Here is a 27,259-nt window from a genome sequence, read left to right as displayed (position 1 = left end):
TCCATTCTGTAAATAGGTGGGATAAAAGAACCTGAGGAATCATCTCTTAACATGCTGACTTTTACTTAATCCCCCTGTTTTCAATCTGGGAGACCTGTCTCATTTCCAGGTTTGCTATAGGAATGGCTAAGTACAGTTTCCCACTACTTGGGATATAGAAAAGAATTTCGAACGCTCTAAAAAGATTTTCACCCTCGTATTTTGAGCCTGAAGTCAGTTACCTGCATTATAAAATCTTGAGCTATTGTGAGGTTCTGTGATGGTTGTCTTGCTTTCTCAGTAATCACCCTTTGAAAGCACTGTGGTTTCTCTTTCTTGGTATCTGCTAACTCAGTTACCATATCTCACTATGTAATTTTCCCAGAAACGTGTTGTGAACTTTTCTCTGCTATTATCTTCTTTCCTATTCTTTCTCTTGTAACCCTTTTACCTTTACAATCCCGTTATATTATATTAATGATGTTTCAGGTGTGAGCAGTAATAAATACATTTTTAAATCCATCAGGCTTGAATGCAAGCCACTAATTTCCTTTTATCTATTTCTTTTTTAAAATTTGAAAAATTATGCCACACATGTTCTGACCTAGCTATCATCAGTACACCCTATAATCACCCCTTTCAAGAATCAGGTCCTCCAGTGTGAAAGTGGCAATTTGGTATCATGGCTCTCCAGCATTTCCTATGAAGCAGCTGATTCTCAGCGTTTTGTGCAGTTTCCATGGGCCAGTGCTCACCATAATGCTGATCACTACAGAAGTAGCTCTCCAGTCAGTGTGTTGCTCCTCTCCGTGAAAACCAGGAAAAGGTGAATGTAGATAGTGTGAGCCCCCACTGACTTTAAAGCCCTGTCTCTACCGTCTTTTCAATACCTTCATAGGTCTGTAGTGAAAGTCTCTGGTATGAGGAGACAACATTGTAGGAGGTACGATGGAAGCGAGGCCGAGAAGATGACACAGTCGAAATGGGTAATTTGAGGAGGATTTCATAAAGAGAGTATTTACAGTTGTGGGAAAGTATAAGGAACCACCAGGATAATACAGTGTTTTGGGGCTAGTAACACCGGCCTCCAGGGATGTCATCCCTGATGATAGAGAGAGGGGGAGACAGAGACACACAGAAAGAGAAAGGTTGAGAGAGCACTCCATCTGCCTGACAAGTGACCTTGTGTGGAGGGTGACCCTCAAAGGGGAAGAGGAGAATACTATGATGACCTCACTCTTCTCCCTCCTTCCTATCTCCTACTCATGCTCCCCATGTGTGAAACACAACTGGATGCGTGATCTAGACTCTACATTCCCATCTCAGGGTAAGGGGCAGGACAGAGACCTGCGGAGGGGGTCTGGAGAGACAAGTGAAAGATGCTTAGCACAAAGTGGGGCTACCTGAGCTTAGTGCTAAATATGTGTTTTCTAAGGTCCAATAGACTGTCAGGAAATGGTAAACTATTCTTCAGTGGATCTGCTATGTGTGTGCCCTATCCCTCACCTTTCTTCTCTAGTTAATAAATGCTTACTAGAGGCAAAGATCCCTACTTTTTCTTCATCAGACACATAGATTTAAATTTATATATGAAATATATAAATATAAGTGCATATTTTATATAAATATATCCACCATATAAAATAATAAATATATTCTATAAATAAAAGTATGTATTTAAATCTATGATATATGTTGTAGATTTAAATGTGTGTATTTAATATATGTTTAATATGCATCTTTATTTAAATATGTAACCTTTTAAGAAAATCCTTAAGTCTGCCTAGCCCGTAGTATTTCAGCGGAGTAATAGTAACCAGGCATAAATGGTTGGTTCCCTCTTTAGTGTTAAAATGGTCTTACTATTCTTTTGCTTCCAAGGAGGAAAAACGTGATCTTGAAAACATTTTTAACTGTTTGAGTGTTTGTATCTCTATACTTAAAGGAATTCTTTAACACGCTGGAAATTATGCAATGCCCATTTCTGTAATAAAAAGTTTATTCTTGAAGTAAAGTGATAGTTTATCTAAATTGTGATTTTGGGATAAGAGTAAGAATAATTATATATTCTTTTATACTTAAAAAAATACTTTTTCATCATGTAGTCTCCATCTCAATGCTCCTTTAAATGTAGAATATTAACCTATGTCAAAGACTAATAATATTCGCCATACAATTGTTCCCGTTTTTCAAATGATACCAATTGTTTGGGTAATTATTTATCCCATAAAATAAAGGTATCGATGAGCTGTATTTACAATGATTACATTTGCCTATGTGAAAGAAAAATGTCTTAAACAGACTTTAAATCTATAAGCTTTGCTTCTTGGACTAAGGTTAGGATTTAATTTCCTAAGCATTGACCTGCAGAGTAGACAATTTCATTATTTATGGCGTCTTACCATTTTTTTTATCATGTTAGTATCAGAGGTAAGCAGAACTTACTGACCATTGCATAACCTCTTGTGCTGACAATCCCTATTTGTATGTTTTTGTGCACTTCTACGTATGGCAGTATTTTTATGTTAATATCAATACCTGCTATAGATATTCTTTTAGCATTACCTCTTCTACTTCTTATTACAACGTTCTGACAACCATACTTTCTCACTTTTGTATTTCAATCAGGTCACAAATAGGAGCATTGATAGGAATTTAATGATTATCAATTCTCTTTTAAATTTTACTTATTATTATTTGTGGTCTATAGCATTAGGAATATCCTGGGCTTTTTATGTCCTAGACTTAGTAAAGACATGCATAGACACATAAAATTTTTTAATATGAGAATATTCTTAGTTATGTAGATAGTCTTTTTGCAAGATTGGGTCTTTTTGCAAGATATTAGGTCACAATATCTTAGAAGATAACCTTAGAGTCTTTGCAGTACTTGATTATGAAAACTATATCGTTTTATATGTAGTATTATTTTTTTCATTTGGAAAGTGGCAGTTCTATATTTGGATAAAAAAAATACTCAATCATTTTCTACAGCTCAGTAGTCTTTGTTCAAAGGTAGAAATTATTTCTCTCCTGCAACTGTTTGACTGAACTACAGAGCCAATCAATTCTTTTCAAAGATGGTGTTTCCATTTTCATTTCTGTCTTCTTTTAAGTGTTCTAATCATCAGATTGTAAGGAAGTCTCTCTATAAAGCTAAGATCAAACACCATTCTTTTCATAATATTCAGGTTGATTTTTAAAATCATATGACTTATCAAAGATTAGTGTCATTCTCTTTGGGAAAAGATCATTAAATGTTTAATGTTGTTTTGGATTTTTTCATGCCTTTGATAATATATATTCGAATTTTAAGTATTTTTAAAAATAGATAAAAAATTAAGATATGTAACAGAAGCATCTATTTAGCCTATATTCTTTTTTTCTATCTCTAATTAATGATTGCATATTTCAGTTTGTAATTTATAATTTGGTAAGTATGCATATATGTGTCCATACCTATGAAACCATCTCCACAATCAAGAAAATTAACATTTTCATTATCCTCTAAAGTTTCCAGCCCTTTCTCTCCTCCATGATCCCCACCTCCCCCATTCCTAGACAACCACTGACCTGCTTCGTAACTTAGTCTCTTAATATAGTGAGTTACATTGATTAACATTTCAATCTCATAAAAACCTTGTATTACTGGGATAAATCTATTTTATGATATACTATTCTTTTATATGTTGGTAGATTTGATTTCCTAAAATGTTAAGGATTTTTCACATTTAAGTTCATGAGGCATGTTCATTGATAGGTTGTTTCTTGATAGTCTATAGTTATCTTCTTTAAGAAATTAAAAAATGTGTACAGACATATGCAGTAAAGCCTTAATGCTTTGGAATCTACCAGTTTATAATGTATGATCATTTGAAAATGATTTATGAAGATGTTGGCTTTGTATTGTCTATAAAGAAAGTGAAGTACTAGCCTAAATAAGACTGTTGGGAATTATTATATGCATAAATTGATTAAAAAGCAAATTCACAATTGGAATAATAATTATATAAATTATTCCATTAACCCAATGTTATAATCATTAATAATCGTTTTACAATACAAAGGTTTTTCTTTTTATGTAAATAAAAATAAGTACTCATTAAAGGAAATTTGGTGCATACAGGCAAAGGGAATAAAGGAGAAAGAAATCCTAGTAACGCAAAAACATATATTCCCTTCCAGTCTTTTTGGGTTAACATAGTTAAAATAGGGTGTGTGTGTGTGTGTGTGTGTGTGCGCGCACGCGCACATGCACGCACGCGTGCTAGTGTTTGGGTGGTCATGTTTTACAGTTATCTCCATATCTAACTAGATTTTCTAATTGGGTGGCAAAACCTTTTTGACATATTTTTTCAAATCCATTTCTTGTGTCAGACTATAGGTTTATACCCCTATTAAGATATACAAGTCATAGTATTTGTTTTTAAGCTACATCAAGATTTCTCTACAAAAGAGTATCTCCACTGTGCAAGTATTAGAGCCTCTTGATGTCACAGTTTTCATCAGATGTATCTGCTGATTTGATGACGATCTGATGATTTCCCTGGGAACACCTACCTGCAGGCTGTCATAAGCTAGGAAGTGCACCTGCAGGTAGTTTTCCAGGAGCATCCCCTCTCATTTTATGTGACAATTTCTCCATTCTTGCGTTCTTTGAGTCATTTTTTACTCTTTTCATTTATCAGTTAGGATTGTGTTCAGCTGCATATAAAAGAAATCACAAAATAATAGTGGTTTACACCAAATACTTTCTTACTCTCATAGGGAGTAAGTCCAGAGGTAGGTGATTTCATTCAAGTGGCTTCACAGCGTGTAATCCAGGCCACTTCCATCTTCCTTCCTTCTTTGTCATTCTTAGTGGGTGGCTTCCTTTTGCTTTGTCACTTCATGATTCTAGATGGCTGCTGAACCTTGAGGCAATTTCACTGTATTCCAAGCAGTAAGAAATGGGCAAGGGATAAATGAGATCCCCTTCCAGATTAATTAATCTTCCTCAGAATAATTATTCTGAAACTTTTACTCAACAACCTGCATTTAATTCTCCTGGGCCAGAAAGAAGTTCCATAGCCATACCTAGCTTCAAGAGAGCACAAAATTTATTTGTTTAGTGGAGAAAATTGCTAACTCACAGAGTTCATTTATTCAGAAATAAGGAGAAGCAACCATCTGGAGTACTTAATTGTTTTTAAAACCATATCATACAACCAAATATAACCAAGCTTTACCAAGTAATTTTCACAAGAAAGATACACGAGTAATACATTTTTAAACCATTGCAGAGCTGTGAAACTTTCTTTTACTTTCACATGTAAAAAGTAATTTCAATAAGTATAATATGATTGAGTCATAAACATTAAAAAATCTCAAAATTAATATGTTGCTCCATTATTATCACATTCAGCGTTTTATGCAAGCCTGAAAGCCAGGTTTAGTTTTCCCTTTCTAAGTAACCTGTTCTAGTTGTTACTTTTGTGTTCTTTTGTTTCGTTTTGCTTCCTTTGTACAAATAAGACTTATTTATTGTCACATAGACTTTATTTTGCAATGGTGTTGTCTGCTAATATTTTTTATACAGAAGTGTGTGGTACAAAAAGTAATTATTTGTAGCTTCCTGAATAAAATGTTTTAATTGAGGTGTAACTTCTTTCCATGGAGAAATAAAGTGTTTCTTATTGATGGAGGAATGTCAAATACCCTTGCTAAAATTTTTAACTTCTCTTTATACCCTGGCCTTGGTGCTGGAAATCATCCAAAGTAAATTTTCAGAAAACCTGCTACACTATCTCTAAGAGACTGCCTAAAAACAGATGTATTCCATTCTCTCAGAAATACCTTGGCTCAGAAATGGAATTAAATTCTATCTGCTGACTTAGGAAAATGGATAAATTGTTCTTACATTATTTATCTACAGTAGGTAGAGGATAAGAAATATGTTTTCTTTTTCTGCCTACTATAGGGCAATATCTTCAGAAACACTTGGTTTATAAATAATGCATAATGTTTCTAAAAGTGTTAGGAACTTATTGAGGTAATGTGTACTATCTTACTCCATGAGATACCTATTGCTACATGAAAAATTATCCCAAAATTTAGTGGCTTAAAACAATAACATTAATTATCTCACAGTTTCTGTGAATCAGGAATCCAGACAAGGCTTAGCTGATCTCTGTGCCTTAAAATTCCTCAGAGAATTTGGACATATCATCCTATGGATAAAAACAAGAGAAAAAATGTATTTTATAGATTTGTCTCAAGTTAAAAAGCATTGCAGTAAAAACACTACACATTTGTACATATTTTTTCTCATCTTAATTATACTTTCTTGGATCTTTTGCCTTTCATTTTTGTTTTTATTGCTATGTACAGTGAATAATTGCTATAGTGCTGGTCAAAAGAGTACCCTTTAAATATTCTCTTAGTGCCTCCTCTGAAAAAACAGAACAGCCATAAAATAAGTTCTAGTGTTAGGAATTATACTTTTATGAAAATATCTATATTGTCTTGAATTTTCAGAAAGAGTGTCCTTGAAAAATGGTACGTAGACTAGCAACTTTGTTTTCTATTTGATGACCTAGAAAGATATGTTAAAAGTTTTACTCGATTTGTGTATTTAGTACTGGACTATTTTCCATATAGTTATAATAAATCTTTTTATTTCTCTCTCTTTTTGCTACTTTTTTGAAATAGACTAAGATGCTTAGTGAAGCAGCTGGAAAAAGGTGATGTTAACATCATAGACTTAAAGAAGAATATTGAATATGCAGCGTCTGTGCTGGAAGCGGTTTATATCGATGAAACAAGGTACGTTTTTACCTCCTCTCCCTTTTATCTGCTTTGCCTCTCTCCCCTTTTGTCCTCTTTCTTTATGTCAAACATGAAATTAGTATATCTTAGTCATGAAACCAGCATCAAATCTTATTTAAATTTAAAAAGTTCTTCTTAATGTAGCCGTTTTACTGGACTATGATCTTTAAAAAACAAAAAATACACATTTGCTTGAATATCAAAAAGTAGTCGAACAATACTGGTAAAGTCATAAAATGAATAAATTGAAGTCTCCTATCCCCTTACCCTCACGGTCCTTAGGCCCAGGTTTTAAATGTCAGAAACAGATGTCAGTTTATACTGATTTTCAGTAATGTAAGGATTTTCCATTTATCTCAAGATTTCAGCATTCCTTCTGAGAAAATGGGTGTCACATGCCCACACATTCTTATGAGATGTAGCTATGAGACCTTCTATGCAGGGCTTTCTAAGGGCAGTCTCAAATATGTATTTGACCATCCCCTAAACCTCATCAGCTAGCCTCCTCATAATTGGCAGAGTGGTAAGGACATTCTGAAATGGGGATTTATTTGAAGTGGGATGTTAGCCTAGTGCTGTGGCTCTCACTCAGGCTATTGACTTTCCAGGGGGCATTTGGCAATGTCTGCAGATATTTTGGAGGTGTGCTGCTGCTATGTGACGGGTAGAGGCTGGGATGCTGCTAAACGTACCACAATGTGAAGGAAAATCCCCTACAACAACGAACTGTCCAGCCACAGTGTTAATAGTATGGAGGTTAAGAAACCCTGGCCTAAAGGGAGACCTGTGCATTTTCTTTCTTCTCTAAGGGGGTACTTACCCCTGACCTCAAGTAATGGGAGGGGATCCTGAGGCCCCCAGTGCTAATAGAAAACTCAGTGACAGTTCTGGGGAGATTTGACCAGTGCCATTTGGAGTTCAGAGAGTACAGAGACTGGTTCCCAACTCTCATTTGGGAGATAAAGGCAGCAGGCTGATAAGGACCACACTGAATTCCCAGTTAAAAGGGACCCTTTGGAGGGACCCTCCGAAGTTTGGCAGAGAAAAGGCACTGAGTTTTTTCCAAAATTATGAGGCGGATAGAGTAGAGGTCTTTTGAAGAGATTGGCCAAAGAATACTGACTTCAGAAAGTGAAAAAGAGGATTCATGGGGGTGATTATTGATATAAGAGCCAAGGTAGAAATCATAAAACTTCAACCTAAATATCAGTGTAGTGAGTTGTCTCTGAAGGACCCAAAAAAGCTGCCCAGTAATAAAAATAACCTTCATTTGGGCATTTGTCACACAGATGATAACAAACACACTACTCTTGTAAGACCCTTTGACCCCTGTAATTTCCTGCCTCCCCCCACCCCACCACATTCTGAACAATGAGAAGTAGCAGAGTGAGTGGGACAGGAGAGGGTACATAGAGAGTGAAGCATCCATCAGACCCCTTCACTTCTGCAGGTGTCTGTGCCTGGGTCAGGCCCAAGCTTGGGAAGGTAAGAAATGTCAAACCACAAGTGAGATTGAAGTTTTCATTTTTTGGTATGTACTGGGCTTAAGCACACACACACACACACACACACACACACACACACACACACACTCACACACAATGTTGTTTAATGGGTAATAAATTCACATGATTAAAAAATCAAAATAATTTAGAAAGGTGCTTCATGAAAGTCTTGCCTCTACCCTTGGCGCAATCTATTCAAATTCCCAACTCTTAAATTTCCTCTGTATATTTCAAATGACGTACTACAAATTCTTGTTTCATGTTTTTCTCTTTTCCTTTCAAGATAGCATACTGTATACACAGGTTTTCATTTTGCTTTTTTTTTTACCCCTATATAAGGAAACTTAGAGATCTTCCTGTATCACATACTGAACTTTTTAATATCAGACAATCAGCAATTTCATTAATAACTGACAGAAAAGGGGGCATGGTAAGGGTTATATTGCACAGGTAATTTTTTTTCTTTGTCCCCAGATTGAAATTCTGTTAAAGCATGGCTTAGAGTCATAGTTAAGGGAATAAAATATTACAGGCACACTTTTAGATTATAAACTCTATGCAGAATTGTTTTGTTGGTTAAATTTCACTGAATGCATGTAAACATATCTGATTCTTCTAAGTGAACAGAGATTCAAAGTGTAAACTTAAAAAAATCTTATGTTGCTCCTATAATTTCCTTGCTATTTCATTTTTATTTGCAGTCTTTATTGTTCACAAGTTGACTGAACTTAACATGTTAAATGTCCTTGACATTTTATTTTTTATTTATATTTTTAGTTATGTTTAATTTATATAACTAAAGAATGTTTAAGAATTATTTGGGTATTTCCATTTTTTGTCTTATAATGGCATAATGCTAATCATCTGGTTTGCCTCACCGTCTCATTTTTCATTTGGTAGATGGTTACATGCAATATTTATTAGTTTTTCTATCGTATTTACCTTCTCAGATAGTTATAATTTCATAGATATTTTATCAACTCAGTTCCCTATGATACTTGATTCATTCAAACGTGTTACATTTCAAAGTATAGCTGCTTTTCATTTGAAAATTGCTCTTTTGTGGGAAGAAGAAAGAAAGTTAACTGCTTCATGGTAAAATTGTGGGGTTTTGTTTTGTTTTGTTTTTTTCGTTGTTCTTTACAAAAAGCATCCCAGCTCTTAATACTACATCATTCCCAATTTTTACTCAAATCTCACAAAACTTTTACTATTTTATTTTATTGCTTCCATGCGTCTATTAATAATAATGCCCCACATTTGTACCACCTTCCAAGAGCTCTTAGCTTCATTACCTCATATTAGTCTCACTACAATGCAGTTGGCAGGGTGATCTTTACTTTCTGCACTTTGTTAACGAGAGAACTAAAGCTCTTAGAAGTAAAATGGTTTGCCAAAGGTCACAGACCGAGGCATGGCAAAACTGGGACTAGAAACTAGGGTATGACTTCTTACCAATTGCTCTTCCCTCTCTAAATGGCTCCTCTCAACGTATTGCTATAAAGCTGGATAGTTTTTAATGATCTCTGAAAGATTTAGATGACAACGTGTAAAATTTTCTGATAGTTGGAACTGTAAATTCTGGAAAAACAATGCTTAACATTTATCACTAATATCCTATTATTATGTCTTGGTATGTGCCAAGGATTCTTTGAAGCATTTTAATGCACAATTTTATTTAATCATCACAGTAATCCTATAAGATAGAAATTTTATTCATTAGCATTTTACATATGAGGAAATAGAGTCACAGACAAGTTACATAGCTTACCTGAAATAACAGAGAGTAACTTAAAGAGTGGAGTTAGGGTCTTGCAGCCTTGCTCTAGCGCTTGGGCAATTAAACAAAGTTCTCATCTTCATCGCTTTCATAACATCTGACCAAAGGGCTATTTCAGAGACTTACTGGAAATTGTTGATGAATGCTCACATGCTTTCAGGTTTGTCAGATCTAGTGGGGGTCCCGACTGTGGTTGCATCTCTTCCCAATTCTGCCTTAAGAGATGTCACATTGGTAACCATAAATTGGCTGCAGTGGGAGTATTTACACCATGGAAATTGGAAAATAATACAAATCATAATTTTTTTTCCCCTGGAGAGCCTGTGGTTAAACACTGACCATCATGCCACTGGTAGAACCTACAATTACTTCGTATGTATCTTCTAAGGCTGTGACTTCATGATGAAAATATCAACTCATGAAATTTTGGAGCAACAATACCTGATGTAGTTTGATTTTCTATGAACTTAGTAAGACATACAACAGCAAACATACAGCAGGCTGTTTTTGTTGAGATGTGTGTACAGTTATTAAAATTGCATTTGCCTTAGGAATTTCAGTAAAACAGATGATTTAGAAGTAGGTGAGGTGAAGAAGTATTCAGTTGCTTTTAAACTTTAAAAACCTGATGACTTCTGAGATGTTTTTTAATGGAAAATTCTCTTTCTAGAAAAAAAATGTTTCAGTGAGTGTTCCAAAGAGGGACTTTTTTTGAAATTTGGACTTGGCTGCATTAAAAGGTCAACACATAATAAAGCAGGATGAAACAGAAATTATGAATTAGTTTAACAGACACACACACACACACACACACAAACACACACACACAACTTTTCCTACTAAGCCTTAGTGACTGCAGGGTTTCAGTTAAGAAAACAAATCAAAACAAAAATCTCTCTTGAAAGATGATTTGAGTGAGAAAAATAGAAACAGTTCTGATAGAATTTGAATTCTGACCTTCTCTGAGGGATTATAGCACAATTCCCTAATGAATAGGACTGTTTGTTGGTTTTTTAACAAGACATTTTCAAATGCAAATACCAATATTTTATGAGCCCTGCTTTCAGATGTGTCCCTAGAGGCTATTCTTTTTCAAAGCTGCTCAGTTGTAATCCAGAAACCTGTGGTCCAGAAAAAAAAATTCTGTTTGATTGTCCTTATTTGGCTTGGGATGCTGCCAGCCAAAGTAGCATTTTTGGCCTCATGAATTGCTGAGGATAGGCAGCTGATTGGGAGGCATTCTTCAGCGATAGAGAGTATCCTTATTCATACTGCCTAACAACACAATTTACAACTTCATTTTCTTAATGTGAACGAATCCCAGTTATGATTACCATAGTTAGAGCACAGACTCTGGATTAAAAAAAAAGTGGGTAGTTCAAAGTCTGGGTTCCCCATTCAATGCTCCCTTTCTTTAAACAAGTTTTGTACTCTATAGGTCCTAGCTTCATTTTCTGTAAAATTCACATAATGACAATGCTGACCTCACAGGTTTGATCTGAGGGATAAATGTAGCACAATATCTGACAGAGTGAAAGTTAAATGATAACCTTTGTTTGTACTAACCAAATGCAGATATTTCTCGGTATATAACAATTTATACCTCCTAGTGAAAATATCAAATAATTTCTTGAAAGCAGTTTTTGGTCATGAGAAAATAAAGATGAGTGGGCTCAAATTATAAGGAAATGAAAGCAAAGTGCAAATGGAAGGAAAGGAATCTTGATAGGATACACGTCTTGATAAAAAAAAAAAAATGCATCCTCAGTTGAGAGATTACCTTGAATGAGATGTCAGTCAGTACTTTAAGAAGTTAGTCTGGAAGATCCTGAAGCCCGGAGCACCTCAAAGGCTAAGTCCCTTGAAATCATCTACAGGGATTTACTAAGAAATATTCACTTATGAAATTAATATTTATTGAGTACCTGACATGAATATCAGGCACACTGGTCATCACGAGGAGTATAACTGTGCAGATAACTAGTGGCTAGAAATGAGTCAAGAGCTTGGAAGATAAACCTAAGCCAGAGGACCAATACTGCAAGAAAGAAAAAGGGAGATTTGGAGTTGTGGAAAGAAACCCAAGCACACTGGCAGATTGCAAGAGGAAACACTAAGTAACAGTAAGTCATCACCAGAAGGAGTAACATGGAATAAGAATTGTACAAAGTCAAGATTCCAAACCAGATATGCTTAAACGTGCAGGTATTGCTTAATGTTAATGAGTTTTGTTCTTTTTTTTTCAGATTTCTTTTATTGGGGAAGTGGAACAGGACTTTATTGGGAAACAGTGTGTACTTCCAGGACTTTTTTCCAAGTCAAGTTGTTGTCCTTTCAGGAGGGCGCAGCTCAGCTCCAGGTCCAGTTGCCGTTGCTAGTTGCAGGGGGCGCAGCCCAACATCCCTTGCGGGAGTCAAACTGGCAACCTGGTGGTTGAGAGGACGCACTCCAACCAACTGAGCTATCCAGGAGCTGAGCAGCAGATCAGTTCAAGGTGCCGTGTTCAATCTTAGTTGCAGCGGGCAGAGCCCACCATCCCTTGCGGGACTCGAGGAATTGAACTGGCAACCTTGTGGTTGAGAGTCCACTGGCCCATGTGGGAATCAAACTGGCAGACTTTGGAGTTAAGAGCATGGAACTCTAACTGCCTGAACCACCGGGCCGATCCATGAGTTTTGTTCTTTAGCAAAGCTCCCCATGCCCTTTCTTAAAGATATGGTTTCTAGCAAAAGGACTTAAATGGTAAAGAATATGTCTGGGACATGCTGGATATGTGGGCACTAGAGCTCAGAAACAGGGTCCCAGTTAAAGATGTGAATCTGGGAATTATAATTCAGGGAGTCTCAGACTTTTTTGGATGCTTTTTTTTTAAATTTCAATAATCAGAGCTCCTTTGCAATTTTGATGTTTTCCATCCTAAAGTTTTTGAAATGCTCAGGGAATGCTTACTTCTTTTACCAATCTGTCTTGGCTGTTACTTTCCTCTGCAGTCAGCTCTCTGGCTTCAAACTGCTGAATTGTTACTCTGCAGGTCACCTATTTTCCCCTCACATCCAGCTGTCCACAGACTGGTACTGCTATCAAGCACAAACAAGCTCAGTTCCTTCCCCCATTTCCCCAAACTGAATGCAGAATCATCTGTAACTCTAGAAGACCTTACTGATGGATGGAACCCATAACTCAACGCCTTCCATGGAAGTCCCCTACCAGGCATTTCCCTGCATCCTCTAAGGTCTAAGCCCATCTTGCAGAAGCCAGCTTACCATCCTCGATGCAGGTGCCTTTCAGCATGTTTTCCTATCCTGGGTTCAGGATCTTAAACTCTAAGGCCAAGAGAAACGCAGGGAACTAACAAAACGGATGTCAAGTTGTGTATTCATCTCCAGAATCAATGCCTATGCTCAAAGACTATGCAGTCTAAATCCCTATTGAAAAGGGGGACAAAAGACATTTTTCTAACGGACACAAAATCTACAGTGACGTAGCTGTGCTAGTGGTGATGACAACTTTGTCCATTGCTGTCCGGAAATATTTAGCCTCTTGCAGGCACACTGTCTCACTCTTCTGGCCTGAAGCCAGGATAGGGCCTTCACTTTATTCTGGTGCAACTTAAAGACCTAGTCAAAGGATTTTTCATAAAACAAAAGAGCAAGTCTGCCTCTGAAAGTAAAACAAAACCTCTGTGAAAGAAAACAAATTATTGTTTGACTTTTCATATGTCAGTTTTCCTCATTTCCAACCATTAAGGTTTCCAAAACTCTGGGAGCTCCATCTCAGTATGGGTCACCATGTTACCCTGGTAACTGAACTCAAGGGAGAGGATGAAAATGACAAACAGAGGTGTGGGGTGAGAGGGTAGTTAAAGACTGATACAGAGAACACAAGTGTTTAAAGGTAGGCAAGGAGCTACTAACGAGGAGACTTAGGAAGAGCAGATATAGAAGCAGGGTGCATACCTGAAGAACACGGAGTACTGAAAGCCAGAGGAGAGAGGGTTACTAAAAAGGGCAAGTCACGTGCCATGGGGAAAACCACAGGATGCAGTCAGCAGATTCCTAATACATCTGAAGTGGAGTCCCAATACAGAGGAAAAGCTACCAACCAGGCAGTGGTAGTCTGAGCAATTAATGTGGAATGGCTCTGCAGACTATTTTTCAAGAATTTTCTAGTGTAGGAAAAAGAAAAATCTATTAATGGAGACATACACTTGTTTTTTGTTTGATTGATTGATTGTTTTAATACTGTTTTTAGAATGGAAGGCTAGCACCTGTAGTCTGGAGATGAAGAGCTAACTAAGAGATTTAGAGAAATAAAGAGAATATGATATTCAGAGGAAGATTAGGTCAAAAAGTTATCCTTGGGAAGTTATCTAGGAAAGTGACAAATAACCAAGCACAGGTGGAAAATATAGATGAAGATGGAGCTAACAGCCAAGAACCTTCAAATAAGCAAAACGTGAGTAGCACTGTAGGATTAGAAAGGTTAGCATTTATTTTAAACTCAGTAGCTCAGCATAGGTAAGAGTGTAACAATAATTGCGGCCAAAATAGAGAGCCTGGGCTACGAAAATCAGGCATCAGTGTTACATGGAGAGCAAACCTTTTGTGATATTCACCATGACCTACACATCATGATGGCATTGACTCTTGGACATTTGGACCTGGAGTAGGGTAGGAGGAAAAAACGAGAAGAGATGGACTAATGAACACCTTTCTTGAGTATTTCAACCCAACCAAACCAGCTTAAACAAAGTCTGACAAAACATTGATGGCTAGTGTTGACTGTAAGCATAGGTGATTCAGAGCAAAAATGATGTCAACAGATCAACCGTTTTTTTTTTTGCTTACTCTGGAATGGCCTCCTTCTGATGCTTTGAGTGGCTGTGAGACAAGACAGTGGCAGTATTTCCAAGCTTTACATCCTGACACCTTCAAATCCAGCAGGTACCAGAAAGGGTTTCTTTCCCAAAGGCTCCAACAAACATAACCTTTCTGTTTCACTGGCTCTGGTTAGGTAATATGCTTATCTCTGAAACAATTACCTCTAGGGGAATTGGACATACAAGTTCTGTGGTCAAGCATCTCATGAGGGAAGTAGGAGATCAATTTTATCTAAATCAAGCTTAAGAATTGAGAACGGAGGACAGTATTTTTTTCAAAACAACAACAGTTTCCTCTCTAGGGTGAAAACTGAAATATTTGTGTTAGCACCGCATGCAAGGAGACCGGAAGCAGGGTCTGTGCGGGATGCTAAGCAACTCCTGTCCTGGCTTTGCTCCTACTAATGACAAGCCTATGGGCAGGAAACTTTTTTTTCCCTCTAGTCATTGGTTTCCTTACCTGGATATGAAGTCTCCAGTCCCTTTCTGTTCTGGAATTCTGTGGGGTTTTTCCATAGTTTTAAAGTCCCTTATAAAGACCTGCTCATGCCTAAACTACCCAGGCCACCAGGAGGGTGACAGGAGAGAGTTGGTTATCATTTGCTTAGTGGCGGATCGTTTATAAATATGGGCACTTGTATTTTTTAGAATGTTTCCATTTGGAGGAGTCCCTGAGGAAATCAATTTGAAGGGTATGTGCTAAGACTTTGCTGGAGCTCAGGAGATCATTTAAAAAGCAAATTATGACTTTTATACATTCCGTTTTTATGGTGTGAATTGTTGGGAGGGGTAGCTGTTTGGAATTCTGTGTTTGGAAGCTGTTCTCACCCTGTAGATAGGGTATGAAAACCAGGCTAGAAAAAGCTGCAACACATTTTGGTCAGTTTTCATATTTGCTGTGCATCTGTGGTGTGTTACTTCCTACAAACTTTCAAAAACAGCCTCACTAGTGAAAAAGGAAAAAAAAAATTCTGACCAGATCTTTTGAGAGATAACTGACAAACGAAGCTTCCTATATTACTGTTGTAATATTTTGGGTCCATAAAATATAAATGACTATTTTCTGGATTTTAAAAAGATATAGTTTAAATATTATTCTTTTCTAATAATGATACTAATAACAATTAAGATTGTTGACAATTAATTATGTCCAAGGCAACATATTATTCAATTTGCATATATGATTCCATATAATTCTCAAAAAAACTATGAATTAGATGCTTGTATTATTTCCACTATAAAATTAACGAATTTGAGGCATTAGAAATTTACTTGCTTAGGATCATATAACTATCAAGTGTCAGAGAGAGGTTTCAACTTACATAGAGCATACCCAACATCCATTCTTCTCTTTTTCCTTGCCAATAAAATCCTTTCTTTTTTTTCTTTTTTTTTTCAATTATTCACTCTCCTCTGCAAAGTCAAGTGATTCAGGGGAGACCAACCCCAGCCCCAGGCTCAGGATGGGTGAAGCCTAATTGATTTAAGCCAGTAATTAGTCCCCAATTCCCTAACCAGAGAGTTTAGACATGGACATGTGATGCAATTTTAGCCAATGAGACTGATGGGGGTGTCAGCAAAAGATTTCCACTCCATAGAAAAGGAGTCCTGAGCCTCTGGGTATTGGACCTGGGTATGATGCTTGAAACCGATGCAACCATCTTACTAAAAGATGGAGGAAACCTGAGTCCTTGATGATACTGTGGACCTGCTGATTTTTAAAAATCCCTACTGGAGCCCACCTACCTCTAGCTTTCTGGTGAAGAAACGTAATACATTTTCCTATTATTTAAGCCACTTTGGGTTTAGTTTGATGTCACTTGCTATTGAGAGTATCCTTATAGCCACATAGGTCTGTCTTCCTCCAAAGGCCATATGCTTAATCTCTAATCCTTCCACAGGGTCACCTTATCCTAATAAGTCTTAACACAAATGTTTGATTTCTAAGTTATCTACTTAGAATTCACAATCTATTTTTCCCATAAAACAAGGTAATAGGTTGATTTAGCTTTCAAGGTAGGCCATAAAACATATCGATCCCATGATACAGCTAAGCAACATAAGTGGGTCTTGGGCAAGTGTCTGGTACTGAAAGTCAGAGGTTAGTGTTTCCTCATTAAATAAAAAGGTTTTCCTCATTCTCTACTGTATTCCATCAATAAACCTACCTCTAAAATATATTTTGCCACTGTCTACTCTCCATCTCTTTTCTCTCATCTCCATCTCCATAAATCTGGTCTGAGTCACCGTTATCTTTGAAGCTGTCTGTCTGGACACACTTCAGCCGGTTCTGCTCTGGGATATTTCTACCCAGGAGTGGTAGCTGCCAACTGGGGGAGAGAGGCATCCAGCTTGTTTCTGCTCCAAGATCCTGGTAACATGATGAGGTGTGCTATCTCCCCTCCCACCTCTGGGTTTGTCTTGGTTTGGAGAACATCAGGCAGGATTCCGTGACCCTTCTTAAGATCTTTCTGTCTTCCTTACTGACTCCTCTTAATTAACTTAGGGCATTGTTTGATGACTATAAGGATGGAATTCTGCTGACTCATTGCATACTCTTCTGTTAAATTCTTTGCCTGGCCTTTCCTCCTTTTATGTGACCTAGATTTTGAAACTCAAATCTAGGAACAGGAGTTTTTCCTACTTTGGTTCTTGTGTGTCATACATGAGTGAATGAATGAAGTCATAGCTGATTGTTTGGACAAAGGGCCACAGGGTAACAGAAAATATATATTTTTAAGTGTCATATTGTCTTGTCACACATGAAGCAGAAACTGACTGAAAATGTTAATATATACGAGGTCTGGCAATTAAGTTTGAGAACTTGTTGCAATGATGTTGCAACCCTTTTTGATATCAGAGGGATTATTCATTATGAATTTGTACCAACTGGACAAATAGTTAACCAAGTTTACTATTTGGAAATGCTGAAAAGGCTGCATGAAAAAGTTAGACCACCGGAACTTTTCACCAACAATTCATGGCTCTTGCATCACAACAAAGCACCAGCTCACACGTCACTGCCTATGAGAGAGTTTTTAGCAGTAAACAAATAACTGTATTGGAACATTCTCCCTACTCACCTTATCTGGCCCCCAATGACTTCTTTCTTTACCTGAAGATAAAGGAAATATTGAAAGGAAGACATTTTGATGACATTCAGGACAGTAAGTGTACTACGTCAACAGCTCTGATGGCCATTCCAGAGAAAGAGTTCCAAAATTGCTTTGAAGGGTGGATTAGGCACTGGCATCAGTCCATAGCTTCCCAAGGGGAGTACTTCAAAGGTGACGGTAGTGATATTCAGCAGTGAGGTATGTAGCACTTTTTCTAGGGTGAGTTCACAGACTTAATTGCCAGACCTCACATAACACGCAAACATCAAAGCAAACAAAAAATGACTTTATTCCTCACCTAACCACTGAAAATACATGACTATTTTAACAACCTCTAAGACCAGAGACTCTCTGCCTATGTTTTTATTCATTTGTTCAACAAATATTTATGAAGAATACTCTCTATACATCGTTAATTATTTTTGCTATTCTATTTGTCTATTGTTAACTTCCTCTTGTGATTGCTGCTACTATTTTGGCTGCATAGGTTTAGAAATAAATATATTCCATGTCTTCCCTCACACTTCTGTCCTCCAAATATATCCCAGCTCTACTTCATATTCATTCTCCACCGCTGAGTAATTGACTCTCTGTACAGCCTGGTGACTGTAGTTAATAACACTATATTACATATTTGAAAGTTGCTAAGAGAGTAGATCTCAAAAGTTGAGAACTTGACTCATCTATTTTTGTCAAGTAACATGCAAATAATTCTCATTGGTAGCACAAGTATCAAAGATTCATTAAGATCGCTTAAGGAAGATACTTCTGCCAGTCCTTTCCTATACAGTTCACCAACCCTCTCCATCTCTGAAAGTGAAATAATGGGTATTTGGAAATATGTAGTGCTGCTAAATTCACATCATAGAAGAGGATTTCACTCACTTCTTTGGCAGAGATCTTCCATTAACTGGCAAGCTATGAATGGATGAGAGCAGGTCTCAAACTTTAACGTCCATCAGAATCACCTGGAGAGCTTATTAAAACAGAGTGCTGAGTCCCACCCAGGTAGTGTCTAATTCAACAGGTCTGGAGTAGAGCTCTGGAAGTTCCAGTTCTAATAGATTCCCAGGTACTACTAATTCTGCTGGTTCAGGGACCATGCTTTGAGAAATATGAGACTCGTGGATGTCAAAATGAGGCTACAAAAAAGAGAGAGAGAATGCTACAGATTTAATTGTTAGAATTTTAAGGTCTTATCATCAAAAGTTTGTGAACCAAAAACTGTCATGAGATACGTATGAAATGACCTTGTGCTGAAACGCCTCCCTCAACCAGGAAATTTCTTCATGGAATAGGGGCAGTAAGCAAAGAATGCTGAATTGAAGATTAACCATGCCTCACAGCAACTATTGTTGGGCACTGTTGACACAGGCCTGTCCTTGGGTCTGTGGTGTGGTCACCACTCCCAAGTGTGGGAAATCATAGGTCCTTAGGTTTCATCTCTGCGCTGCAGCCCCACCCTTTTTCTCCACTGCAGCACTGTTACCCTGTCTCCCGCAAAATAAGACCTAGCCGGACAATCAGCTCTAATGCATCTTTTGGAGCGAAAATTAATGTAAGACCCAGTATTATATTATATTATATTATATTATATTATATTATATTATATTACATTACATTACATTATATTATATTATACCCGGTCTTATAGCAAAATAAGACCGGGTCTTACATTAAATTTTGCTCTAAAAGACACATTAGAGCTGATGGTCCTGCTAGATGGTCTTCTTTTCAGGGAAACACGATAGTTATCCTTGAAAGGATACACAGTTAGATGGAGCATGGAATGCCCTTCTATATGTCTCATTTCCCTGATTAGAGGAGGCAACATATAATTCTCTGGAAAGAGGGACAGGAAAAAGATCAATAGTGGGTAGATATTATTGTATTGTGGTAAATTATACATAACAAAAATTTTACCACTTTAACTATTTTTAAGTGTACAGTTCAGTGGAGTTAAGAACACTTAAAATGTACAACCATTACCACTGTCCATTACCAGAACTTTTTCATTATCCCAAACAGAAACTCTGTACCCATTAAATAGAAATTCCTCACTTCACCCCCCCTCAGCCTCTGGTAACCTCTATTCTTCTTTCTCTCTCTATGAATTTGCCTATTCTACTTGGTAAAATTTTAAAGTAGGTAAAAAGTATTTTTAGAGATTCCTTGCACTGCCTCTTGACGACCCATAAAATCCTTATGTTGTTCTTTGGTTTCCCAAAGTCCACTTTGACCAACTTCTCCCCATGATGTCTCAAACACTTTCATCCCCACGGCACTCTTCTTTTCTACATGTCAGAAATAGGAAATCTTCAAATTTATATTGATGGAAGGAGAACTGACTCCAGGTGGTGAACACACAGTGTGAGATATAGATGATGTTTTACAAAATTGTACATCTGAAACCTGTGTAACTTTACTAACAATTGTCACCCCAATAAACTTTAATTTAAAAAAAAGAAATAGGAAATCTGCTTAGCCTAACTCATGCAGATATGTAAATAGTTGGGAGTTTGTAGAGGGTTGCTTTGTGACAGATGCTGTTCTAAGTGCTTTGTGTGCATTTACCCATTTCATCCTCACAAATCCACCATTAAGGATATTATTATTATTATTATTATTATTATTATTATCATCCTCTCTAGTTTTATTGAGAAAGAAACTGAGACTCAGACAGATGAAATGTATTTTCCAAGACCACACAGCTAATAGGCGATGAAGCCAAGAGTCTGACCCCAGAGGCAGTTCTCCTAATCACAGAGGATGCTTATTAATAATAATAACAATAATAATAATAATAAATAGTAATTAGTGGAATGTCAGGCTTTGTGCCTAATGAAATATTTTCAAAGATATTTTTGAGCCATGAGGACTTCCTGGTGGAAAGTCAAGAGTCATCAGCGAGGCCTAGGGCAGTTTTCTGCTTCACCCATTCCCTCAATTTCCGTCTCCCAACTGAATCCAAAAATACAATGTGATGCTAACTTTCCAAGCAACTTGATTCCTTCTCAGAGCCCTCCACCAACATTTCCCCCAGGCCTTCCTGCCTGTCCTGGGAGACAGGCTCTCCTCTGCCTGGGCTTCTGCTTCCTGCTGTGGGTACAGAGGTGCAGAGCCCTTCTTAGCCCTTAACTTGGAGAAAGCGACTTCTAACTTTAACACACTCCTTAGCTGACCTCATTTAAGCTGAGATTTGCCTCTTGAGAATTGAACTAAGGTTTGCATAACTTACTTGTCTACCCAAATATTCAGTCTTTATAGTCACTTAGATATAATGGTCATCTCACAGTTTAAAAAAAGAAAGAAAAGAGAGAGAGAGAGAGAGAGAGAGAGAGAGAGAGAGAGAGAGAGAGAGAGAGAACTGAAAAAAAAAAAAAGAAAATATTGAACAAAGCTACTAGATAGACACAAAAAGGAAAGAAAACTGCCAAAAACAAAACACAAAACTAACAAAGAAAACCATGCTGAGATCATTTTGTGAGCCTGCTGTTTTAAGTCCCTTTTAGAATAAAATGGAATAAATAATAAATAAGTGTCCTTGGCGGGTAGCTGGGAAAAATTAACTCAAATTTATTTAGCACTGAGGAAGTAAGTTACTGACAAGTCAATATGTCAATTCAAATGTATTATCTTTTCCTATCCTGACATTTAATTTACTGTACTTACAAGAACCCTGAAATTCTACCATCTAGATATATTTCTCTATGAGAAAATAATTCAACATACTAGTCTTGAGAAATAAACTTAAGTTTCTTCCAACCGAAAATGCTCTGGTAGGCCAAACTCCTTTTAAGATTTTTTTAAGATCAATTATTTTGAACCCTGAATTTCAAGGTAGAGATGGGATAGAGAATAATGATTACTGATATTTTTATTGTCTGGACATGAAGGTAGTCTGGGTACTTCGTAAAGAAAACATGCATTTCAGGTGAAGGATAGCTCCACAGTTTAAAATGCAGACTATGAAATTCAAAAGACTTGAGCTGAAAAAGTGATATGGCCCCTCCTGGTTGTCTGACTTTGAGCAAATCACTTAAGGTATCTGTGCTTCAATTTATTCATTAGTAAAATAGAAATAGTGATAATAATTGTGTCTTCCTCATGGTGACATTGTGAAGTTTAAATGAGGTAAAGCGTGACTCCTGGCCTGGTTCATAGTAAGTAAGCAATAAATTTAGCTGACATTATCATCTATATCCTCAGATAGTTCTAAAGTCTGAGTGAAGCTTTACCGTTATCCTGCTTTTTTGGCGGGAGAGAGGGCAGCTCAGAGCATAGATATGTGTTAATCAGAGAAATAATATTAATGAGCTTGCTTATGAGAGAACCACTTACCCCCAAAGACTATCCATACTGCAGAAAGAATGACCTTTCTTAATGACCCAAACATCCTGGAAAGGCTCACAGGAAAGATGTTTATCACATATGAGTTCAGTACCACCCTTAGCTGAGAGTCATTGTAACTGCTTCTCTGGACACTAACCCCCATTTCAATGGCCCTCTTTGGGTGTGCCCCTCCCCTTGAGGTGATAGGTTCTCCAAGGCCAAGAAGAACCTGGAAACCCATGCCCCTCTTCGTATTCCAGGTAGTTGGACACTGGAATTCTCTGCCCTACCCAGTGTGCCCTCTACCATATTGACACTGACACCCCAAGGTTCTCTGCTCCAAGTTCTCCTAGTCTGTCTCTTAAGTCTTTATTGGCTTCATTCTTAGGTCTTTCCTTCTGAAGGGACCCAGGACACAGTTGGAGTGTGTACCCCTCCACCCTTAAAGAGTGGCCAAGAAGCAGCTGCTTTCAATGCTGGGCAGGGTGATGCAGATTGTACTGGGAGGCTACAATGTCCACCTGCCTATGCAGTGAGGACCTGAGCAGAAGGTCAAGTAGATGCCTACAGCCAGATGACCCAGCCGTGTCACATAAGAGTTGAAAATTTTTCATTCAAACTCAACTTGTCAGGCTTTTATGAAACTTATTAAAAGGTAGGAAGATAGAACATGTTTAACAATTTATTCACTTGTAACTTTAAGATATTTAATTATATGGTATTTGGGAGAAATATGCTCTTGCCCTTGGCCCAGCAAATGTTTGGGGCAGAATTAAATGAGTAGTTGCTTGTCGAAATGTCCTTTACAAAGGACAGTTATAAATGTCCTTTATAATAATAGCAAAACAGGAACAAGAAAATTTCAAACTAGAGAAGCCAGTTTCTCCTAGTTTCATCCACCACTTGAATTTTAATACTTAATAGGTGTAAATATGGGCACCTATTCCCTGGAAATAACTATGTGGGTACACGGGTATAATAATTTTCCAAGAGTCCACTGTGAAAAGAAATATTTTCACTGATATAATTGTAAGAGTCAAAATCCCATGACCTCTCCTTCCGTGACCGCCTCCTTCTTTATTCCCTTCCCCTACAAACTTTCTAGTTCAAAATATAAGCCCTTTGGGAATTGTGTCATCTGATTTCAAGAGAAAATTTGGAATATAAATAGCTCCCAAGGATCAGTTAAATACTGATTGGATGCAGGGTCAGTTTTCACAGCTTGCCAGCACCCCATCAACACATAGCTCATGTGTAGGAACCCTGCTGTATGCTTTATTGACTCCATTGGGACTAAAAAACAAGTTACATCAAACACCAGTGGAAACCTTTTTCAGAGGTCAACAGAAAATACACTTTACACATGTACTCCTTATTCCTTTCTGTATAGTGCATTTTAAGAATTCCCAAGAAAAATATCAATGATTTTTTTTTTATGTTGTTAGTTTCTTCATTTTTTTGGAGCACTGCAGACTAAATAATTATGCTCACTCTGCCATTTAACACTAGGATGGAAAACAATAAAACTATTGGATGTTTTGAAAGCAAAATTCATTATAGTATTTAGGTCCCATTTTATCAAGCGACTTGCACAAATTTATTTGAAAAATAAAATGAAGGCAGACTGTAGTCTTACATGTTTTACATGTGACATAATCTTATGTGAGTATTCAGATATTTTTACATCTCAGATAAATATATAGGAAAATTGTTTATGATAATTTTCTATCTAACAAAAGCCCAAGATTACTATTCTAGATATAGAGTGTGCCAAAAAATGTATACACTTTCAAGAAAGAAAAAAAGCTATTAAAATTGTAGTACTCAGTATACATATACACACCACATACACACACACACACACACACACACACACACACATGTAATCTCCTTAGCCTTAGCCATTATATTATATATATTAACCTAAAGGCCTAACGGCAATGAAAAGAGAAAGAGAGTGAGAGAGATTTTGAAGAGTTGGCTCATGTGATTGTGGGGGATAGCAAGGTGGAATCTTCATGGCAGGTTGACACTGGTTGGAAATTCTGGCAGGAGTAAACATCGCAATCTTGATTCTGAAGGCAGCCTGGAGGCAGAATTTCTTCCTCTGGGGGGACCTCCATTTTATCTTTTAGGCCTTCAATTAATTGGATGAGGCCCACTCACATTATGGAGGGCAATCTGTTTTACTCAAAATCCACTGATTTAAATGTTAGTCACATCTCAAATATACCTTCACAGCAACTAGACCGCCCTTTGACTGAGTACATGGGAACTATAACTGAGCCATGTCAGCATATAAAATTAGCCATTGCAGAGGTATTTTTTCCTTTTTCAAGATTTGCTTTTTAAATTTTACAATAGTATGTTCCATGCTTTTCTCTTTACACAGTTGTCCCTTCCTCCTATATCCATTAATTAATCCACATCACTCTTTCTTCCCGAGATTATATCTCCTTCCCAGTAAACGACATCATGCCTCCTGGTTTAGGATGGCCAGACTCCTGAGTATCATATCTCTATGTGAACTCTTGTTTCTGTATGCTGATTTTCTCATGTTGGAATATCTATCTTGAGCCATTTACGAGTTTAGGACGTATAGCCATAAAGTCATCACCATCAGTGGAGCAACTGGTGACCATGACCATGCGTCTGTCATTCCACTTAAAGGAGTTGATAAAAACAAGACAGCATTAGAATTCTTGGAGCATGGTGACATCACAGTATTACACCACAACGGTTCACATTCCACCAATCCTGCTCTGTGGTTGTGTTTGATCACGACATGAGAAATCACAAAAAGTCATAATTGATAATAATAGAAATGGCATAAGCCCTGAAAATTTCAGACCATATGGTGTAGTGTCTTGCTGTAATTGCCTGAAGAATCTAATTTAAAATGAACAAAAAGAGAAAAAAAATTGTTTTAAATTTCAATATCAGAGTAATAAAGATAAATGAAAAACATCCAAACGTAAGACCCAAAAGAAAGTTAAAAGTGATATAGTGTAAGTATTAATCAACATTAACTCCAACTATGTAAGTCTTTTTTTATCTTCATATGTATACATGTCGTTTTGTAACTGCAGCCCTTAAGCTGTGTGTATTTTTTCATAAAGTATGTCATAAATGGGTTCATGATTATTTAATACCATGAGAGATAAATATTGGCAAATGATGGTCTTCTGAGAGTTTATAGAAAAATAACAGCACATAGAAGAGGTGATATCTTTTGAGCCTCTTTTTGATAGTATTGGGTGCTTTGGGTGGGCTTCCTTCTTTTTTATGCCCTTTCCTTGGTCCCTGCCCTTTCGAGACGGTATGTTGACTTGTTCTGGAGGCTTTAGCACATGCTGTCATCTCTGGCTACCTTGCTTCCAGTAGCTTATAATCTTTAGGCCTCATTCTGCAAAGAGATTTACCAAAGTGAGTGGAAGCCATAGGTCAAATCTAAAGTGTGCCCCAAATAGCTCTAAGTTATTAAATTGGTGTATTGACAAGGAAATAACTGAGTCAGGGGACAGGCAGAGCTGGCCTGTGTTCTTTCTTCCTGGAGGTCCAATTGTTCTGTCAAGCTGATTTTGTGTTTTGTGGGTAGCCTTTCACACTATCTTGCCAGCTTAGACCTTTAGGAAGTTGTGGGTCATTGGCGCTGACCAGCCTAATAGCAGCTATTATTGCTCGTTATGTATCTGGCTGGAGCAATACAGAAGAGTGGCAGTGCAGTGGTTTCAGTTCTTGGTCACCTTTTCACTCACTGTTGATTTTTCTCAGCCAGAAGTTCTAAACCCATCAGATCTCTACCCTCAAGACAGCATTTGTTCCTAACTGGAGGTGTCTCTCTGTCACTTACACTGGTTCATTCTCCTAAAATGAGTTTTTCAGATTAATCCGTTTGTTTTTATCTTTATTTTTTTTTCACTTTACCTGTGATGTTGATATCAGAAGGAATATTTTTTAGAGTACTTATTATTTTCCTAAAATTTAGAGAGAACAGCCAAATGAACTAGCACATGTGAATGAGTTTTGTAAACTCCAAGGCCTTATTCAAACAGCATGTAATATCTGTACAATATATACATAGATTATTAAATAAGACAACTTTGATGGCTTCAATCCCCCTTTTGTCTTTCCATTCCAGTTGCTTCCTTGAATAGCAGGCATCTGTTTGTGAACTCTTGTCACTTATCTTACTTTCTTATTCATTATTAGAATAGTATATTCATGACGTTAACAACTGATCTCACCAGACTGGTAATGTTGTACTTAAATGTTTGTAAATCTGCAAATGCTCAAATCCATTAGTTCTTACCTTCAGATGATCAATTTGAGAAATTCAGAGGTTTCTAAATGTTAACCCAATCATTTTTCTTGTTTTAGATAGTCATATAGAGAGATGACCAAAGAGTGATTTTCTGTATTTTAAATCCTATTGCAATGCTCATTTTGTTATTAGTTTTCTTCACTTTTTTCCAAAGTGTAATTGGTATAAATTTTTGTAGAAGACTGCTGGACACCGATGATGAGCTCAGTGACATTCAGTCAGATTCAGTCCCATTGGAAGTCCGGGACTGGTTGGCTTCTACCTTTACACGGAAAATGGGGATGATGAAAAAGAAATCTGAGGAAAAACCAAAATTTCGGAGCATTGTGCATGCTGTTCAAGCTGGAATTTTTGTGGAGAGGTAAGTGGAATTGCTGGTATCTCAAGACGTAAAATTTGTAAGACAGAACATATACTTACTATCTCAAAGTTATAAGAATTCTATATTTTACTTGTTGAGGAAAAGTACAATCATAAGTATACCTAGAATGAACAGATTTAGGACTTTATGATGAACTTACCTATTTCTTGTCCTGG

At 37.0% G+C, this 27,259-nt stretch overlaps 1 protein-coding gene across 9 annotated transcripts in view; it reads left to right on the top strand.

Annotated features, from left to right (window-relative positions):
- Positions 1-27,259, top strand: part of PDE1A (phosphodiesterase 1A) — a 317,348-nt gene that overhangs the window by 219,386 nt on the left and 70,703 nt on the right. For all 9 annotated transcript variants that reach the window (XM_081052536.1, XM_081052539.1, XM_081052538.1 and 6 more), the window contains 2 exons: positions 6,670-6,783; positions 26,901-27,083. In XM_081052536.1, coding sequence (XP_080908662.1) covers positions 6,670-6,783; positions 26,901-27,083 — 297 coding nt within the window. The remainder of the gene's footprint in view (positions 1-6,669; positions 6,784-26,900; positions 27,084-27,259) is intronic.

The sequence above is a fragment of the Rhinolophus hipposideros genome (assembly GCF_964194185.1).
Source record: "Rhinolophus hipposideros genome assembly, chromosome: 6".
NCBI classification, from domain to species: domain Eukaryota; kingdom Metazoa; phylum Chordata; class Mammalia; order Chiroptera; family Rhinolophidae; genus Rhinolophus; species Rhinolophus hipposideros.
This window is presented reverse-complemented; position numbering and strand designations above follow the sequence as displayed.